At 40.2% G+C, this 21,477-nt stretch overlaps 1 protein-coding gene across 2 annotated transcripts in view; it reads right to left on the reverse strand.

Moving 5' to 3' along the window:
• kdm4aa (lysine (K)-specific demethylase 4A, genome duplicate a) overlaps positions 1-21,477 on the reverse strand; it is a 33,717-nt gene extending 12,240 nt beyond the window's left edge. The window contains exons 1-14 of one of the 2 annotated variants that reach the window (XM_066663234.1): positions 21,181-21,477; positions 19,697-19,850; positions 18,912-19,087; positions 18,550-18,664; positions 16,360-16,553; positions 15,563-15,612; positions 15,353-15,456; positions 14,827-14,964; positions 11,160-13,447; positions 10,890-11,038; positions 6,926-8,118; positions 5,662-5,835; positions 5,152-5,242; positions 4,502-4,683 (exon numbers count right to left, since the gene is read on the reverse strand). In XM_066663234.1, coding sequence (XP_066519331.1) covers positions 4,502-4,683; positions 5,152-5,242; positions 5,662-5,835; positions 6,926-8,118; positions 10,890-11,038; positions 11,160-13,447; positions 14,827-14,964; positions 15,353-15,456; positions 15,563-15,612; positions 16,360-16,553; positions 18,550-18,664; positions 18,912-19,087; positions 19,697-19,834 — 4,992 coding nt within the window. In that variant the 5' untranslated portion in view covers positions 19,835-19,850; positions 21,181-21,477. Of the gene's footprint in view, positions 1-4,501; positions 4,684-5,151; positions 5,243-5,661; positions 5,836-6,925; positions 8,119-10,889; positions 11,042-11,159; positions 13,448-14,826; positions 14,965-15,352; positions 15,457-15,562; positions 15,613-16,359; positions 16,554-18,549; positions 18,665-18,911; positions 19,088-19,696; positions 19,851-21,180 lie in introns of both variants that reach the window. The other variant, XM_066663233.1, reaches the window with a different exon arrangement.

A 21,477-nucleotide genomic window follows, 5' to 3' on the forward strand; every position in this document is an offset into this window, starting at 1 on the left:
TAAATACAAATGTAATTATTAAAAAAATAATTTCCATAATTTGCTAGCTGTCCAGTCAGTTTGCATGCTGGAAACCAGCCTAATGGTTTACAAATGCATTTTGTAATGCATTTGTAAATTGGAGGGGGGGGGGGTTCCAAATGTGAGGGGCATGTCTGGAGAAGGCTCGGTCTCCAAGACTACGCAGCTCAGAAGGGGGAATGGTGAGTAAACCAGCTGAGGAAGATCTGAGAATTCGATTAGGTGTGTATGGTTGAAGAAGGTCCGATAAGTAAGAGGGAGCTTGGTTATTGAGAGCTTTGTAGGTGAGAAGGAGGATGTTGAACTGAATACGATATTTAACAGGAAGCCAGTGGAGGTTGTGGAGAACTGGGGTGATGTGGTGGTGGGACCGGGTGTGGGTGAGGAGGCGGGCAGCAGAGTTCTGAACCATTTGGAGTTTATGTAGTAGTGAGGAGCTAATGCCAGAAAGAAGAGAGTTACAATATTCAAGACGGGTGGAGATGAATGCATGGATGAAGCGTTCAGCTGCAGACTGGGAAAGAGAAGGATTTTAGCAATGTTGCAAAGGTGGAAGAATGAGGTTTTTATGATGGAACTAAGATGGGAATGAAACGTGAGCAAAGAGTCAAGGGTGACACCAAGATTTCGGACCACAGTGGAGGGGGACAGGGTGACATCATCAATTGAGAGTGTGAGGGAGCCAGTTTTATTAAGGGTAGATTTGGAGCCAATGAGGATTAGGTCAGTTTTATTACTATTAAGCATCAGTGAACTTTGTGTCATCCAGTGCCTGATTTTTGAGAGACATAGTTCAAATTTGGAGAGTGGTGGGTCGTTGAAAGTATTGGTCCGGAGGTAAATCTGTGTGTCATCAGCATAACAGTGAAAATCAAGATTTAAATGATGGATAATATGGCCAAGGGGAAGTATATAGACAATAAATAGTAATGGGCCAAGGACAGAGCCTTGTGGGACCCCTTGTGAGATGGACGAAATGGTTGAACTATGTCCAGAAAGTGTGACAAATTGTTTCGATCTGTTTGGTAAGATATAAACCAGTCAAGGGCAGAACCAGTGACACCCAGCTCACAGAGTCTTAAAAGGAGGATGGCATGATTTACTGTGTCGAAGGCAGAACTTAAATCAAGGAGGACCAGAATACTTAGGGCTCCCGTATCTGCAGCCACCAGCAGATCATTGATAACTTTGACCAAGGCAGTTTGGGTACCATGGTGAGGGCGAAAACCAGACTGAAATGAGTCGAGTAGGTTATTGGATTCTAGGTATGTTTTCAGCTGGGTGGCTACGACACGCTCAAGGATTTTAGAAACAAATTTAAGATTTGAAATCGGACGGAAATTATTTAGATTTGCTGGGTCAAGACCAGGTTTTTTAAGCATAGGTGTAACTGCAGCTAATTTGTAAACTGAGGGGACATGGCCAGAAAACAGTGACTGGTTAATAATAGAGGTTAGATGAGGGACCAAAGCAGTCATGCAGGCTTTCGTTAGTGAGGTAGGGAGGGGATCAAGAGAGCAAGTGGTACTTTTAGAATGGGTAATGATATCACTGATGAGAGAAGGAGTAACAGGGTTGAAATCAGAAAAACAGGGCGTGGATATAGAACAGACTGAGGGCTGTGGAGACAGTGAGGAAGGAAAGGTGGATTTAGATGAGATGATCATAAGAGAGTTATTAATATTGGAAATTTTATCTTCAAAGAAGTGTAAGAAGGAGTTACAGAGTTCAGAGGAGGGTGTCATATTGCTGCCAGGGGCTTTGAAAAGTTTAGAGATTGTTGTAAAGAGATTACGGGGGTTAGCATTAGGCCCATTAATAAGACCTGAGAGATACCTAGACTTGGCTGTGTGTAAGGAATCTCTGTATTTGCGCATGTGTTGCATATAAACATCAGCATGCACCGTTAATTTGTTTTTTTTGTACAGCCTTTCAAGCTGACTTCCGGCTTGCTTCATAGTGCGCAGCTCAGTGGTGAACCAGGGAGCAGAAGTGGTGAAAGAGACCAATTTGGTTTTCACAGGAGCAGAAGCATTGAGGGACGCAGAAATAGCACAGTTTTGTGGCATGTACCTCAGGAGAGGATGGAGCAGTGAGAACAGGAAAGCTCATATTGATGGACTGAGCAAAGGAACAGGGATCAACAGATTTAATATTACGGAAGGAGATAAGTCTTTTAACAGATTGATGAGCTACATTCACAGGGACAGAGAATAGAAGGAGCTTATGGTCAGAGAGTGGAAACAGGAGAGGATGAAGGTTGTAAACCAGGACAGAAGAAGAACAGACTAGGTCAAGTGTGTGACCTTTGTCATGAGTAGGAAAATCTACATGTTGAGTGCAGGAAAAGCAGTCAAGGAGAGCTAAAAAATCAGTCACAAACTTGATGTCAGGAGTGTTAACATGCATATAACATGTTTAACAGTAATAGAGCCAGGTGTTTTGACTGCAAGATACTGTCACTGATCATTGTCAGTGGGTTGGAACAAAGTAATTGCATAGCCGCAGTGCTAGCAGACACCGTAGGTGGGAACCGCAGATTTGGAACAGGGCAGCAACGAAGCTAACCGGGACAGTAGCCGGGATCCGAAAAGTTGGAGCAGGACAACAGCGAAGTCAGCCCGAAAACAGGAGCCGGAATCCGCGAAGTTGGAGCAGGACAGCAGTGAGGCCAACTGGAACAGCAGCAGGGAACCGCGGATTTGGGCAGGACAGCAGCGAAGCTAACCGGCCAGAATCCACAGAGTTAGGGCAGGACATCCTCGGTGCAAACCGACCTGAATCCACAGGGTTGGAGTAAGACAGTTGGATAACTGCGAAGATTACAACCGGGAATCCACAAAGTCAACACGAACGGGGATCAAACAAAATAAAACATACAGGGAGAAGCGGCAGTCAACAGAGCGACGCCAGCGTGCTCTAACCCGAGAAGCAGACATGAGATATTGAATAGTGAACTGCAAGATGCAGCTGTGGCCTCAATGTCAGTAAACAAGTTAAAATAAATGATGCTCGGCCAGACATGCTTTACGCAGTATATTGCTTAATTCCCTGCTTCATAGGATGCATGGATAATTTTAACTGAAAGGTCCAGTCAGTGGTTGTGGATAAGGAGAGCACAGATTACTTGGGGAAATGCACTGTAGAGGTGCTATAGTGGTTGTTGGTGATGTAGCATGTAAATTTCACATGGAACTGGTGGCACTGAGCATGAATTAACGGTGCCAGTAGGCCTAGGTACAGACTTAAGGCCTCAGCATACTTCTCTCAAAATGAAATTTGCCGGGGCTGGGCGAACTGAGATCTTTACAATGTCGTATATTTTCTGCAGTTTCATTTTGCCTGTCGCATACTCTCCTCTACTGCAGATATTTTTGAGAATTGCTCCCTAAAGTCATCCATTTTTGGGGTGTGACATGCCTCTTTTGTGCTGACAAATAAAAAGCCTTGTTGTGTGGTTTTTATGCCACGGAGTTCGCCCAGCTTCAGTGTGCACCACATGGCGAGCGAAGACTCTACACCACATATGCGGTTGCTGGTTTTCTCCTCAATTATGTCATATTTTTCGCTTAAGCAAACATCATCTCCGCAAGAAGTATGCTGAGGCCTTTTTTTGGCAAGACTATTTTCTGTTTGATTATCTAGCTAAAGATACATAAAGCTGCTTAATATAAAACCTACAAAACTAGATGGAAAACTACATTAAGTTCAAACACTGTATTTTTCAAGCTTTTTTCATGCTTAAATGCAACAACTACAACTGTGGGGAACTGCAGTTCTCTCTTGCTTTGTTTACATTCAGACATACCGCATCTTTTAATGTGGAACAGTATGTTTAAGGAGAAAAGACACTTTTTGTACGTGGCTGAAGTTAAACATGACGGTAAGATTTTATTTACTGTTCAAATGACCACAGAAAGTCATTTGTATCTTGAGCTGTTCAGTTTTGTAATTGAATCCGTGTTTACTTTCATGCAGTTAGCAGTTTCCCAAGAAGTGTTTTTTGACTAAAACAAGAACACTGACGTTAAACCTAGGGCTTTAAGGCACTCATGACAATCTTTTTAACAGAAATACATACATATTTTCATATGTTATGAAATTCCCACAAAAATATCCTCAGACAAAAGCTTATTCTTAACTGAATCATAATACTACATACAAAATCTCACAAAATCTGATTTGGTGACCACTTCTGTAATGCTGCGGCCAAGTACACATCCAAAGACATTTTTCTACTTTTCTCTAGAATCATGTACTAAATGGAAGACCATGGAGTTTTCAAAATGCAAAATTTAACTCATAAAATTAACTGCTGAATTAAAATTTTCACACATGAGCACTTCCAATAATGTCCATGTATTGTACTGGCTCTTGCGCATGTAAATTGTGGGTTAGTCTAATTTGGAATCATGCTTACAATTAACTATTTGAGGAAAAATTGCAAATATAAATATATCAAGGTAAAAGTGCTGCGTACCCTCTGGTATGTCTGGAAGAGCATGCAGATGGAGCAATATGGTGGCAGGAGGCCCATCTCTCTGTTATACTCCCTCTCCCGCTCTTCATTATAAGGTTTGTTTTGCCACACCGGAGTCAGAGGCTTTGCCCATGATTCACCCTCTAACCAGTCCTCTTCAAATCCAGCCTGCTCCTGAAGCTCTGAACACACACACACACACACACACACAAACAAACATACACAATGAATCCTGGGCAAAATGATAACATAAAAGCAGAATTACTCTTTTATATAAGAGCCTAATATTTAACTGCAACATTTATCATCGCTGATTTCAAACTGACTCAAAGTGTGAAAGCAAAAAGTTTAATAAATCCCACACTAATGTCTGTAATTTGGACACCCCCCTGCAAAATCTAAAACATTCTGATAATGACAGATAACAGTAGATAAAAGTCACTGCAACATAGTGTAGATCAGAGAATGCAAAAAGCACATATTTATATACTTGTTTATTTCTTTTTCATTTAGATGGATATTCTGATTAGAAACACCACTGTAGTTTTGTCTTAAGTTACTATTGCTACTTAGAAAATCCTAGTTATCAGATTTTGACAGAAATAAAAGATCTAAATCAGTATCATCGTGTTAGCAAGAAAAATCCTCACCTTCATCACTGATGCTGTCTTTCATCAAAGGATGATGCCTAGGCAGCTTCACCAATGTGTTCAGAGCATCCTCATAGTCGTCTTCTGCCTCCTGCTGGACAACAGGTATACATTCATTATTCCTTTTAATCAACCCCACAAAATAGCAGTTTCCACCGTGATTTGAGAGAATTGCTCGATGTGTGAACAACAGGAAACAATCGATTTAAAAAGTATAACATGTATTTTGGGCACCAATTGTAAATACGACTACACTTATAAAAGTTTAGAAATGCTTTAAAATTGCAAAAGTTTATATAAAATTGGTCATTTAGTGTACATTTTAAAAGTAATTTACTAAGTATAACATTCAAATAAAAATATTCATATTTTTAAACATTAATTGTGCATGACATGGAAAGAACGTGCACCCTGTGTAAAAGTATGGAAAATACTTTTTGAGGCAGTTATGAACAGGGGCTTTCATTATAGACATTTTTGTGTGTTTGTGTGTGTGAAAGAGAGAGAGACCTGGCTGTCATCCAGCATTTCTGTGTTTGAGTCGCTGTCCCTGTGCTGCTGCTCTCTGCTGTGTGTGTCCAGTTCGCTGTAGTCTCCTTTGGCGTAGCTGTGGACGTGCAGCACCTCGGCAGGGCTGAGAGTCCGCTGGAAGAGCCGCTGAGCTGAACTACTTTCCTCATTGCCCTGTGGTTGGCAACAATTATTAATATTAGGTGTTTATCCATAATAATAATGTTTATAAAGGGAAAAAAAAACCTCTTGACAAAACTCCAAATACTAAGGTGCTGGATTTTGAATAGAAGGCTTTCTTGCAATTTTTCATTACATTGTACTTAAGGGTGGGTTATAGGTTAATATCAAACATGCCATTAATACAACATTGTAGAATTATTTGGAATATGCAGTATTTTTGCATGAAAATATTTTGATGCCCCTGGTCTAATGACATATTGTCTAATCTTGAGTGACATTATGAGGGTTTATGCTGCACTTTTCTCCCGGTAAGCTGTTACTTGCTGTAACACACACAATGCAATCTCCAAGACATGTGATGTCAACCACAAACTCTTTTCACATTGCCACTAATGTAATGTCACCTTAGAATTCCACTTGCTGGAGGAAGGCACTGACTGCTTAGGTCTGTCAACAAAGACATGCCTATGCTGGCTGGCACCATGCCATGTGATGAGGAGAGGGGCAGGGATGGGGACATCCCACTCACCCAGAGAGCGAGGCCAATTATCGTGTCTTAGGGTTCCTACCTCGGATAGCTGAGGCAAAACCAGGAATTAAACTGGTGATCTCCTAATGATAAGACCAACACTCAGTGGAAGACTTCTGAACCTTTCCTCATAAGTATATATGTGTATGAGGATGCAAGTTTACATGGCTGTATATACCAGCAAGTGTTTAGTGCCCCATATTTTACAAACTATAACATTTTTTTGTCATATTACCTTGCCCTGCTATTTGCATTAGATCAGCAGTACTGCTTAATGAGTTAGCTGACTAGTAGCTAGGACTGGACAATATGGCCATAATTTATATCACAATATATTGATATTTTTAAACTAACCTTAAAATTGTGTGCAATGTACTGATGACAGCACCCTGTAATGAACCATGCTGTAAATAATGTATATTGAAATATTGAAAATGTGTTTAAAAATCATATCTTTATGGAAACATTTTATATTGTGATATACATTGATACTGAATTATTGTCCAACCCTACTAGAAGCTATAAAAACAGTTATGTCTGGGCATCCCTTACCTGAGATGACATCAAGCTGCCATGACTCTCTCTGGATTTGGGCTCAGATTTGGGGCTTCTTCTGCTGTGTTTGGGTGTGACGTCCCCACGATGCCTGGTGTTATTGGTGTGTTTAGCTCGAATGCTGAGGTCACTTGGGTCAGGCTTTGAGGTGATGTTGCCAGACTGAGGCTTACCTGTGATTTTACTGAGCTTTGAGGTTATAGCACTCCGAGGAGATGTGATTCTTGGCCCAGTGGAATTAACAGATTTAGTTTTGAGGTCACCACCTCCATGGGAAATGGTTTCAGATGGTTGAGAGATGATATCATGCAGCTGTGAGGGAAGCTGTGGGTCAGTGGCTGTGGAAGAAGATGTGACATATACAGACAGGACAGTGCTATGGCTTGGGTTGTTTGTGATGCCACTTAACTGTAACATGATATCACTTGGCTCATAGACGATGTTACTTGGTTGGGAGGTGATGTTGTCCCTTGGAGGAAAGGTGATATCAGTTGGTTGGGAGTCGATGATGTCATTATGCTCAACATTTATGTCACTCAAGTGAATGGTGATGTCACTTGACCGAGAGTTGACACTACTTGGCTGGTCACTTGTCTGTGAGGTGACAATGTTACTTGAATAAGAAGTGATGTCACTTGGCTGGGGGGAGATTACGTCACTTGGCTGAGAGGTGATAATGTCATTTGACGGGAAGGTGATTATATCATTAATTTGGGCAGTGACATCACTCAGCTGACAGGCTGTAATACTTGACTGGAAGGAGTTCTTACATGGCTGAGAAGTGATGATGTCACTCGACTGGGAGGTACACAGCTTGGTTGTGATGTCACTTGGTTGAGAGGTAACAATATTTGGCTTGGAGATCATGTCATTCAGCTGAGAAGTGACAGTACTTGGTGTAGAGGTGATGTCACTTGTCTGGAAGGTGACATCTGTTGGCTGATGAGTGATGTCAGTGGACTGGCTAATAATGTCACTAGCAGTAAATGAAGTGGACAGAGATGTGGTATGGCTTGGGTTATCAGTGATATCACTAGATGATATGTCATCACAAGGTTCTGTAAAAATGAGGTCAGCACCCTTTAATGGTGGAGTGATGATATCTGATGGCTGAGGATGATTATAATTGTCTGGCATTTCTTCTTGTTTTGATTGAGGAGTGTCAACCTCCATCTTATCTTCTTCTTTACCTACAGTACATACAGCTAACGTAAGATATATTGATCTAGAGGGTGAGCCATTTGTATGGATACACCTTAATAAAATGGGAATGGTTGGTGATATTAACTTCCTGTTTGTGGCACATTAGTATATGGGGGAGGGGGACTTTTCAAGATGGGTGGTGACCATCTTGAATTCCATTGTGAAAAACCATTGTTTTTCTTGTGAAATTCCCAATAAGTTTGATGTGTCACATGACCCTCTTCCCATTAAAAAAAAACATAAGTTGGATCCAAAATGGCCACCATGGTCACCACCCATCTTGAAAAGTTTCCCCCTTCCCATATACTAATGTGCCACAAAGAGGAAGTTAATATCACCAGCCATTCCCATTTTATTAAGGTGTATCCATATAAACAGCCCACACTGTACAGTAAAGTTTAACTGATCAAACTTATTCAGTGCAATTAATTATGCAATTAAACAAGTATTATGTATTAGGTGCACAAATAGGTTTTTAAGAGTTTTTGTGTAACATATAATTGTCATTCCAACATTTGTCATTCTATGGTAACTGTTGCGTTGTATTAAAGATAGTAATTTTATTCAACAAAAATAACCTGAAAATTAAGTGAGAATGATTTATTCATCACTGCATTCGTCATCAGTTCATCACATGCAAAAAAAAGCATGTGCATCGATTTGTTGTTCTTGGGGATAATTGTTTTACCCGAAAATACGTGTGCATTTTGGATGTCACGATTTAAGGGTGTTGATGATGATAATGACTGTGAACATAGCGTATTAATGCTTATGTTTTTATTTTTTTTACTATAAAAGACAATTAAAGATAATTGTCCTTTCTGACATATTTAAAACTATGCAATAGTTACCATAAACTGACAAAAGCCAGAGAATGTTTGAATTTTAAATGTTACAAAATAAATGCTTTTAAACTTATTTGCACATCAACCTACTTATGTGTACACAATATCATTCATTCATTATCTGTAACCGCTTATCCAATTCAGGGTCGCAGTGGGTCCAGAGCCCACCTGGAATCATTGGGCGCAAGGCAGGAATACACCCTGGAGGGGGCGCCAGTCCTTCATAGGGCAACACACACACTCACACACACATTCACACCTACGTACACTTTTGAGTCGCCAATCCACCTACCAACGTGTTTTTGGACTGTGGGAGTAAACCAGAGCACCCGGAGGAAATCCACGCGGACACAGGGAGAACACACCAAACTCCTCACAGACAGTCACCCGGAGCGAGAATCGAACCCACAACCTCCAAGTCCCTGGAGCTGTGTGACTGCGACACTACCTGCTGCACCCCCGTGCCACCGGTACACAATATCATACATACATACATACATCTTCTTTTCCGCTTTTCCATTTCAGGGTCGCGGTGGCAACAGGGTGAGCAAAAAGCCCAGATGTCTCTGTCCCTTGCAACATCCACCAATTCCTCCTGGGGGATCCCAAGGCGTTCCCAGGCCAGCTGGGAGATATAATCCCTCCAGCGTGTCCTGGGTCTACCCAGGGGCCTCCTTCCAGTTGGATGTGCCTGGTATACCTCCAGTGGAAGGCGTCCAGGAGGCATCCTGATCAGATGCCCAAACCACCTCAACTGACTTCTCTCAATGCGAAGGAGCAGTGACTATTCTCCAAGCGCCTCCCTTGTCACTGAGCTCCTCACCCGATCACGGAGAGTACGCCCAGCGACCCGTCGGAGAAAGCTCATTTCGGCCGCTTGTATCCGCGATCTTGTTCTTTCAGTCATTACCCAGAGCTCATGATCATAGGTGAGAGTGGGGACGTAGACTGACCGGTAAATTGAAAGCTTTGCTTTATGGCTCAGCTCTCTCTTCACCACAACGGTGCGGTACAGTGACCTCATTACTGCAGACGCTGCACCTATCCTACGGTCAATCTCACCATCCCTCTTCCCATCACTCGTGAACAAGAGATACTTGAACTCCTTCACTTGGGGCAGGTTCTCACCCCTTACCTGAAGGGAGCATGCCATCTGTTTCCGGGAGATAACCATGACCTCAGACTTGGAGGTGCTGATCCGCATACCGACCACTTCACACTCGGCTGCAAACTGCTCAAGTGAACGCTGGAGGCCTCCGTGCGAAGAAGCCAGAAGAACAACATTCACCGCAAAAGGCAGAGATGCCACCTCCCGAGCTCCTCGACGGAAGCCCTCCTGCCCCAGGCTATACCGCGCCACCCTGTCCATGAATATCAGGAATAGGAGTGGAGATAAGGCACAGCCCTGACGGAGTCCAATGCCCACACTGAACAAGCTTGACTTACTACCAAGGATACGAACACAACTCAAACTCTGAGAGTACAAGGACCGTACATGTGTAGAGTGGAGTAGCAAATTCCCACGCCCCTCAATCATCTGTGAAAAAGTAAAGAGTTGGTCCATAGTTCCACGGCCAGGACGAAAATCGCATTGTTCCTCCAAAATCCTAGGTTCGACTATCGGACGGATTCTCCTTTCCAGCACCTTGGCATAGACTTTCCCCGGGAGGCTGAGAAGTGTAATGCCATGATAATTGGCACACTTTCTCCGGTCCCCTTTTTTGAAAATAGGAACCACCACCCCGGTTTGCCAATCCAAAGGCACCGTTCCCGAGGTCCATGCAATATTGTATAGGCGTGTCATCCAAGACAGCCCCACAGTATCGAGTGCCTTCAGTAACTCTGGGCGAATCTCATCCACACAATATCATGTATCAAAAATAAATAAATGAAAACCAGTAGAAATATCTCACATAAATTTGGCTGTTCTTTCTCTGCTTTCATATCTGTTGGGCTAAGCCTCACTCTCTTCTGCTGCAGCTGCTCTTCAGCCTCCAGAGAACCAGAACTACAACCAGCATCTGTTAGCCTCTGCCGCTTCCTGCCGTTCTGCTTACTTCTGCTGCTGACATATAGAAAAAGAGAAACAATTTTAAAGTCCTGTCTGGTTTGTATTTGGAGATACACATGACAACGTATGACACAGACATCAATATCAGTGTGTGTGTGTGTGTGTGTGTGACCTTTTCTCCTTGATTGCAGAGCTGGCAAGATTTTCCTCATTTCTTTTATTCTCCTCCTCCTCACTCTCCCCTCCAATGTCTCTCTTTTCCTCTCCTTTCATCTCTCTTTTATCTTCTTTCACTTCTTTCTCAGTTCCACTTGATTCTCTTTCTTTTCCTCCTATTTCGGTTTCTATTTTTCCTCCCTCTTCACCAGTCTTTTCTCCCATCGTCTCTAGTCTTGTGCTTTCTTCTTTTTCAAATTTCATCTCTTCTTTCTCTGAACTGGTTTCTTCCATAACTCCTGCGTCCTCTTCTTTTTCATCCCTTCCCTCGCCTTCTTCCACCTTCACTTCTCTTGTGTTTTCCTCTTGCTTTTTTGTCTCGTTCCCTCTTCTTTCTGTCTCTGTCTGTTCTCTCTGTGCCTCTCCATTTTCACTTTCCTCCTCTCCTCCACCATTCTCTTCATTCATCTCTTCTTCTTCTGGGTCTGTCTGTTCAATTTCTGCTTCTGTTTTTACACTTGCATCTTTTTCATTTGTCTCTCCTTCCGTCTCCACTTCTATTCTATCTTTCTCTTCTTTTATTCTTTCATTCTTCTCCATTTCTTCAGTCTCCATTTGTATGAAGGTTTTATCTTCGGTCTCTATCTCATCCATTTTCTCCATTTCTCTGCTCTCTTCACTCTCCATTTCTCCTTTATCCCTCTCCTTCTCTGATTTTCCATTCTCTTCACTGATCATACCCTTATCTTCTTTATTCTCTATATCCCCATTCTCTTCAATCATCATGCCTTCATCTGCTTCTTTCTTTGTTCTTCCATTCAAGACACTATCTATCTCTGCTTTATCTACTCCTTTCTCTTCTGGCTTTTCACACAATGTACACTCCACCATCTTTTCTCCTTCTTTCTTTGTTTCCCCACTCCCTTTACTCATCTCCACCATTCCTCCTTCTTTCCTCTTTGTTTCACCATTCACTTTACTCTCCATCTCTCCCAATTCTCCTTCCTTCTTTTCTATTTCTCTACCCATTTTACTCTCTATCTCTTCCATTTCTTCTTCTTTCCTCATTGTTTCACCACTCTCTTTATTCATCTCCACCATTTCTCCTTCTTTCCTCTTTGTTTCACCATTCACTTTACTCTCCATCTCTCCCAATTCTCCTTCCTTCTTTTCTATTTCTCTACCCACTTTACTCTCCATCTCTTCCATTTCTTCTTTTTTCCTCGTTGTTTCACCACTCTCTTTATTCTCCATCTCTTCCATTTCTCCTTCTTTCCTTGTTGTTTCACCACTCTCTTCATTCTCCATCTCTCCAATTTCTCCTACCTTTTCTACCTCTCCATCCACATTACTCTCTAGCTCTCCATTTTCTCTTTTTTTCTTCTCTGTTTCACCCCTCATTTTACCCTCCATCTCTCCAAATTCTCCTTCCTTCTTTTCTATTTCTCCACTCATATTATTATCCATGTCTCCCATTTCTTCTTCTTTCCTCATTTCACCACTCATTTTATTCTCCATCTCTCCAACATCTCCTTCCTTCTTTTCTATTTCTTCAGACATCTCACACTCCATCTGTTCCTTTTCTCCTTCTTGCATCCCTATTAATTTATTCTCTTCATTCACTATCATCACTGGATCTCCTTTTACTGCCTCTTCACCCTCTGCATTGCCTTCCTCTGTGTCCATTTCTCTGTTCTCTGTCTTATCTTTTCCAGTCTCAGTTTCAGTCTTTGCCTGTTCTACCTCTTTATCTGCCTTTTCTGTCCTCATCTCTGAATCAGCCACTTGCTCTTTCCCTTCTCTCTCTTCATCTGCCTTTTTAGTCTCTTTCTCTCTTCTTTCATTATCAGTCCTTGCCAGACCCTCTGTCTTTTCTATTTTTTTCTCTCCTCTATCTTCATCTGCCTTTGCTATCTCTTCCTCTTCTCTGTTTTTATCTGTCTCTTTTTCTTGCCTTTCATTATTAGTCTTTCTATCATTCCCTTCTATCATTTCATCTGCCTTTTCCACCTCCTTCTCTTCTCTCTCCTTATTAGCTTTTTGGGTCTCTTTCTCCTCTCTCTCTGCCACAGCCTTTTCTGTCTCGTTTTCTCCTACTCTTTGAGTCCTGCTGCTGTTACTTAGCTCTCCTCTTTCTCCCACTGGTTTTGCATCTTGCAGGAATTGAGCTGCCTCTGGTGTGGGTTTGGAGTGGTCGATGGGGGCATTGTCCTTTCCTGCCTTCCACAGTCTATATCGCTCTGGCTGGAATTTCCGCACAAACAAGTCCATGGATATCTTCACCATATCTTTACGGCAGGAGCACTGAGAAAAAACAAAGGAAAACAAAATATCAGGAGCCACTTTATAGAGTAATGTTAAACAAAAAAGAGCAGCAGGATTTATTGGTGTCAAGTTTATTTCTCTAATAAGCATTAAGGATACAATTAATTCCAAATTCAATTAAATTACTAAAGTACTGCAGCATGTGCCTACAAAAACATAGCGTGACGAATTGAGCAAAATAAAATTTAGATATCACATATGTCATACAAACAATAAGTAACAGTAAAATACATCAAGAGCCACAATCAGTAATGCTGGCTGGCACTATAGAAAGAGATAAATACATCCCTGCCATTTGTACAAGCTGCATAAGTGCAAATTACAAGGTATGTGGATGGATGGACACATCCCAGTACAGTGCACAATTACACAGGGTAAGCTACTATAATTAATCCCAGTCACATTTCTTTCCTCTCCATTTTCCCCTTAGACAATTAAAGCCACTGTCTATAGTGTATAAATATCTACGATAATCTTTAAAATATGCCATGGTGTAAGTATTTACCCATGTTATGTTCAATGCACATTTATATGATGTGCAGATTGATTGTGTCCAAAAATCCCTATCTGCTGTCATTTACAGCAAGTATGGGTCAAATTGCAGAATTGACAGTGAAAATACTCTGAGGCTAGCCTGGGTTTGGACACCCCTGAACCGGACAAGCGTTGAGGGCCAGCAAGTGACTAAACTTTAGTCTATGACATGCAGAGTAATTACACACACACACACACACACACACACACACACACACACACACACACACACACACACTCTGTTCTCCTGTAATAATTTAGTAAGGACCTGTGTTCGACACTGTTTCAGTGTCAGAGGAAGGTGCAGGAGAGCATGCATGCCTCATCTAGATGTTTAGGTACATGTTAAAAGATGTGACACAGCTGGTGTTCCCACAGTGTCACCTACGATTGAGTGGTGATGTATTTGTACGAGTCAGTTTGGATTTGGTTGCAAGTCTCCACACAAGTTTGAGCCTGGCAAAACTGTGGCAAAAGTCACATGACTCACAAATTTGCGAATCAGGATGGGGAAACAATCGTGTTTTGTATTTGTAAAGCACACTGTGTGCAAATTACTAGGTTCAAGGACAGATGAACACATCCTAGTACAGTGTACAAGTATACAGGACAAGCTACTATTATATTTGTAAACCAAGTAGTGTTTAATATTTCATTATGCAAAACCATTGCATTTTGTATTTGTAAAGCACACTGTGTGTAAGATAGTTGTATTTTGTATTTGTAAACCTTGTTGCATTTGTTTGTATATAGTATTATATTTAAAGAATAGGTTCTGTTTTGGCACTAAATTAGCTCCAGCGTAATAACTGTTAATGTCTTACTAATGCAGCCTGCTTGCCGTAGTCAATCCACCTCTGTGTGGCGAAGTTTGTGGACTCTGCACAGTTGAATCCGTGGTTGAAACCGGCATGATAGGCATATGGAAAAGTCACTATGAACTGGCCTGCTTCCTGTGTGACCTGAGGAGGAAAAAGAAAATAAAAAGCGTATAAACTGAGCAGAAAAGTTTTTTTAAAGATGCAAAAATAAAAGTTATAATCTTATGTTAAAATATGTCTTCAATTGAATGAGAAAACCCTTCCAAAGCATAAGATGATTAACCATTAGTAAGATTTTAAAGTTAATTAGATGGAATGTCTCTATTTTATTGCTTACAGAATTTTCAAACAATGTAATTGTTGAAACTGAAATTATTTAAATGTTGTAAAAGAAGGTTGTCGAATGGCAGGAAAATACAATTAAAATGTTATTAATTCCACAGGGGGAAAAAGAGAGGTTTGCAAAGAATGGCACCAATTATTATAAAGATTGCATCAGGAACATAAACAGATTTAAAAACACACAAACCTTTTCAAGTGGAATACCATACTTTCTTAGAATTGATGGAGAAATCAAGGTCATTTTATGTCGTAAGAAGGCTTCACAACTTTGGGCACTTCCAGGAAAAAATCCTGCACAGTGACAGAGTTCTTAAACAGAGTGGATTCACTTTCTCTCACACACACACACACACACACAAAATGGCAACCACAACTACAATAATTAATTAAGTCCTACCTTTAGCAAGGCGCTCTAGTCTCTTTCCATATTCTGGAGGCACAACATACCTACAAAATGGATTGCAGTTAGTTATGGTGTACTTGTTTGGCCATTTGAAAACAATGAATAAATAAATATATGGCATAATAATCCAACAATTAAACTCATAGCACAGTCAGAATAGAAATTGTTCATGTATGCACATCAGCCAAATGTCTATCCAACTGAACAAAGCAGGTAATTCTCAAATAATCTGCCTAAACTGAAGAATAATGTCTATGTAAAATGTGTGTCTGATTAGTCCCAATCAGAAACTGTATGTAGTTTTACGTGTTTAAATATACAGTTGTTTGCTGAGTAACACTATCCCAAAGTTAAAGTTAGGTCAATGTTGGAAGAAAATAATGAAAATGAATGGACAATGGCTTTAAATGTCTCCAGGACTTTCTTATTTGTTTCCCCAGTATTATCCCATAAAAGACCCAGTTGTCATTACAATGTTTTCATAAAAATTGCATTTTATGGAGTTATTTTTTAGGCTGTTAGTTTTGTTGTCTGTGTTAATTCTCTGAGTTTATTTCAAGATTATCTATATAAAAATCTGTATCTGATTAGTTAAAAAAAAAACTGGATATATTATAATGTGTTTGAATGTACAATGTTTTGCTGATTTACTTGATCCAAATGTGTAATACATATAGTTTGTTGAAGCACCATAATCCAATTGAAGTGATTGAAAACCCAATCATGCTGTGTCTAGAGTCTTCATAATATTCATATAATAGTGTCTGAACATTTGTCATTTATGTCAATACCAGGTTTTGGGTTCTCCAAAGTGTAGGTAGTTTATGCTGTAAAGATCCATGTCCTCTGTGTGCCAGGCAAATGTGCTCTTCCACATTCCAAAGTAAAGATATGGTGTGTTTACACCTTTAATCTTAATGCCACTCTCTCTTTCCACTGTGTCTAGAATGGTGTTCAGACGTCCAATGTTCCATTCATTCACATCCTGCACAGAACGATAATGTGATACATATGTTATCATGCATGTACACTCCTCAGCTACTTTATCAGAAGCCCCTCCTTATGTAGCTCCACCTAACTGGTGTACACTTAGAGACTATAGCTCCTCTATAGACTCAATTCCAAGTTAATATTGAATAAGCTTGCATAAGAGCATAAAACACCATACCAAATGCTAAGTGTTAACAAGAGAGGTATAATTCACGCCGGCTTTGAGTTGTTGAGGAGTAGGACTGTGTTCTCTGGAGTGACTGGTTGAATTTGGGGCACAATAATCCAGCACTAATAATCAAACCTGATCTCACTAATGCTCATGTGGTTGCATGCAAAACCAATCCACACTACATACTAATGAGATTTCAGTGTGACAGACAAGGCTTTCACGTGTTAATGCATGTGTTTAAAACTTGATTAGGATGTAATCCACATACTACTCTTATGACCATGAGCAAACAGGTTTATTATTGTCAATAACAAGGTTGGGTCATGTTATATGAAGTGAAACAATGTCATTACATGTTTAAATGGAACATATTATACTTCCTTTCCTAAAGTTAAAACAGGTCTCTGGGATTTGTGATATGATTTGGTCAAAACACCACAAGGAACAAACAACACAGCACTGTTCTCCCCTTTCCAAACATCCCTGTTCAAAATGAAATGTTGCTTTCAATGAGAATGAGCCACAGCTCAAATTCAGTGCAAGGTGCACAGGAGTGAGCAGCAAGGAGGAGAAGCTCTGGTTTTAATTGGTTCTCTTTATTCTCCATTCTCATTTTCACAACGTTTAATCAACACTTCTTACTTTATGCTCATTGTGTGATTTGCTCTATTTAAGTGCATCTTTGCACCCGGGGTGTTTCTAGACTATTTGTTGTACTGGGGCGCACACAGTATTTACAGGAGCACAGATGTACCCCTCTGCTTTTTAATCAGTCGTAGGGGCACAATTGTTAAATAGATTAATTTAAAACTAAAGTGGTGCAGCAGGTAGTGTCACTGACACACAGCTCCAGGATCCAGGGTTGTGGGTTCAAGTCCCACTCCAGGTGACTGTCCATGAGGAGTTTGGTGTGTTCTCCCCAGGTGCTCCGGTTTTCATCAGACGGTTCAAAAACACACGTTGGTAGGTGGATTGGCGATTCAAGTGTTTGTTTATGCGAGTGAATGAGTGAGTTGCCCTGTGAAGGACTGGCGCCCCCTCCAGGGTGTGTTCCTGCCTTGCGTCCAGTGATTCCAAATAGGCTCCGGACCCACCGCAACCCTGAACTGGACAAGCGGTTAAAGACAATGAATGAATGAATGAATGAATGAATGAAATTTTTTACTGCATTCATATTTGGTTATGTGACCTTCCTTGAAAAAATTAAAATCTCTTTATATGGTTAATTGATGCATATTCATTTAGTCCATTTGCTTCAGTGCTGTAATATGTATTTTCAGTAGGTTATAATATTAAAAGTGGCTATAACCAAAACATATAGCTACGAGATACCTGTCTGTTGCATGGCTGACTATTTTTTTTTTAATATTTACGAAGGTCCATTACTCCATGCAAAAATCCCCAAGTAAGCTGGCTCTGACTGAAAGCATTAGCTTCCGAAGCTTTTGGGAGGACGCTGTGGGACATTATGGGAAATGTAGTTCCAGTAGTGAATCTGCATGTCATATCCTGTAGTTCTCCTGAGCAACCCAGAAAAAAAATGGACTATTTACTTCCATGATTTCAGTGGGGTACAGCAACATTTTACTGGGGCATATGCCCCAATCAATTGGGTCTAGTGACGCACCTGCTTTGCAGTCTCACATAAACGTAGGTCCATCTTTTATCTGTGGGCTGGTGCACAATCCACATCTCCAATTTAACACATTGAAAATTACTTTTTTTTCATAATTTCCACTTTAATAAGTAAGTTATTACATGTTTATGACCAGTTTATTTGTGTTAATAAGTGTAAAATGGAACATGATTAGTGACTCACTGGGTCATATAGTGTTCCACTGACATCTGCACCATACAGAGGAGAATTGAAGGTAAGATTTTTCCAGTACTTTCTCTCTAGCTCTTCAAATTCCACATATCTGGGGTTACAAAATCTGCAGAATAAAGAAGAAAAATAAATTAACAACTGATCCCAGAAAGACAATTCTCTTTGTGAACTGGAATAGAAACATTTATGACATATTTTGAGACATTCACCAAACTCATTCACCCCACAATATATTCATAGGTCTCTTTTTAGATTTGATGTGGATAATTACATTTTTCAACCCCTTCAACCTCTTTAAAGCACCCTCGTCTTCCCTATAATACTCCCTTATTAAAAATGACCGTAATACCTACTTTTCTGTGTTAGACACTTTTCGAAACTCGCGGACACTCATGGGCTTCTTTTGGATGTTGTACTGTGTGAAAAGCCCAGACTGGCCCGTAACCACCTGTTGAATTGGGGCAGGAATAACCAGGTCATCAATGTCATCATATGTCCGCCTGGGCTTCCAGTCTTTAGGAGGTATGACCTGTGCCAGAAATAAGACATGGACAATTAATCCTTCTCTCTCAATGCAGTGTGACCAAGATCTTTTATGACAAACAGATACATCTGTGCTAGACTTCTAAAACTGTCCACCTCAGAATTAATATGGTCAACAAAATGATGGCCCTAATTCAAGAGAGTTGTTACTTACTCTGAAGTGTGTAGTGTGATATCCTTTGAGGGTTTCCCCCTCAAAAACACATATTGGTAGGTGGACTGGCTGTGTGAAATTCCCCACTGATGTGAGTGTTTAAGTGAATGAGTGAATGCGTGAAAATAATGACACTACAAGCCATAACTTTAAAAACTATGTAGTGTGCTCTAATTATATCCTGAACATATAAAGCAAATCTGAAATGTTCAGTTAGAAGGCACATGGTAATCTGGTGTATTGAGACAGTAAAATATTGCTCACACAATTCTTAAACATTGATTAAATACATTGTAGATCTTGAAACATTATACTAAGCTGTGATAGCAAAAGAACTGACAATACCTACTATTCTTTGATTATGGTTGCAGGTATTCTGAAAAAGAGTGAACAAGATCTCCAGTGAATGTAAAAAGGTTCAGAGTTTGGAGCAATACTAACCTTTACCATCCCAGCTCTATGGGCACCCTGTGATTCCATATAAGCTATGTAGCGGTTGAAGTCACTAAACTCCTCCTTGGTCGGATGGAAGGTCATGGGCTTGAATACATAATTCTGAGCTACTGAGTCTGTGGCCATGTCTGCTACTGGAACGCTAAGCAAAAAAGAGATAGAGATATTTGAGATTTTGTACAGCAAATTGCTGAGATGTAAACAAAGTCATGAAGTTAGACGAGAAATTGTATCTTGTACAGAAACTAACTGACTTTAATTTCTCCTTTCTTGACTGAATACAATCCAACTACAGCAAAGTATACTATAAGAATTTCTTTAACAGGTTATTCCACCATTAATGTTAGACTAGTGCTTAAAAGCAGTAATAAAATATAGGAAAATAATAATAATATTTACATGAGACGTTTGCAAGATTGTGTATAGAGTAGTTAAAGACCTATCCAGTGAAAATTTTTTAAAATTAACTTTTATAATTTTAAAATGTCCATATACTGCATTAAATATGTAAGAAGTAAGCAATTGACTTCATGGCTGAGCTTTTCCATAGCAGGGTTTCAAGGTCAATCTCAAATGGGTTAATTCAGACAGCCAGTGATACTTATGTCATAAACTTAAGGAACCAGTCAGCTGGTCCTTTCAGATATTCTAAAGAATTTTATTTATTTATTTTTTAAATAAATAAAAACATTCACAAATATACTGTATTTCAGTGTTACTTGAAATGTACTTGATTTAAAAATTTGTGTTGGTTCCACATAAATTTAACATTACATCAGCACAATTCGTGCCTTAACTAACACTGAGTAAAATGAACCACATTAACTGTGCTGGTGGAATAAATTTCATTAATGCAGAATCAAAATACACATTAGTATCAAGCAAACTCACCACAGCACAACTTTTTCAAAGTATATCTGTGACTTAACGCAGGAAAAAAAGCATTTAAAAATGCAGCTGCTTTCAAACTAGCTGAGTAAGTATTAAGTGTACTATGGGGACAGAAGGCTAACTGACGTTAGCAGGTTAATGTAGCTGTCTGGATAAGCCCCACCCCATTAACCTGATTGGACAGGATATAAAATTACACTCCCTTCTGCACTGCTGGTTGGTGGAAATTTATGCCATTCAAAGCAAGAACCAATCAGATTACATTCCCGGATAAACACACCATGGTTTAGCAGGCTGGTTTCAACAACAAACTTTGACTTCTGAGGTTGGAGTAAGTGTAAAGGCTTCAATTAAAAACCATTAGCACACTGCACTGTTGCAAGACTTAATGAAGAATGCTTAAATAACTCGGAACTAATCATAAGACATCAACTTTCGACTTGTTTCCTTTCCTAAATGTCCGTTTTTTCCCCTGGTTGGCCCGTTAGCGCCGCGGTGCAGCTCCTCAGTTGAATAACAGCGACTTCGCAGCGCAGACATTCAGACTGAGAGGGAAAAAGAGAAGATGGAGAAAGTCTTACGGAGTTCTACTGCTGATCTTTGGCAGGATTTTCTTCAAACTGCACAGAGAACGGCGGCGCTCACGGCGGGCTTCAGCGCCGAGAGAAAACAGCCTCCATTACTGTGACACACAATCACGCATGCGCACTGCCACTGTTTACAAAGATGGAAGAAGGCGTTCCCCACTGTCAAAATGATACATACGATAATAATAAAAATAATCAGAATTATATATAAAAGTTACTATATTAACAGTATCAATAACAATATAACGAAAATGCACCTTTTTATTGTTACATTAAGTACATGACTCTTTC

This window comes from Hoplias malabaricus, chromosome 3 (assembly GCF_029633855.1).
Source record: "Hoplias malabaricus isolate fHopMal1 chromosome 3, fHopMal1.hap1, whole genome shotgun sequence".
NCBI classification, from domain to species: Eukaryota; Metazoa; Chordata; class Actinopteri; order Characiformes; family Erythrinidae; genus Hoplias; species Hoplias malabaricus.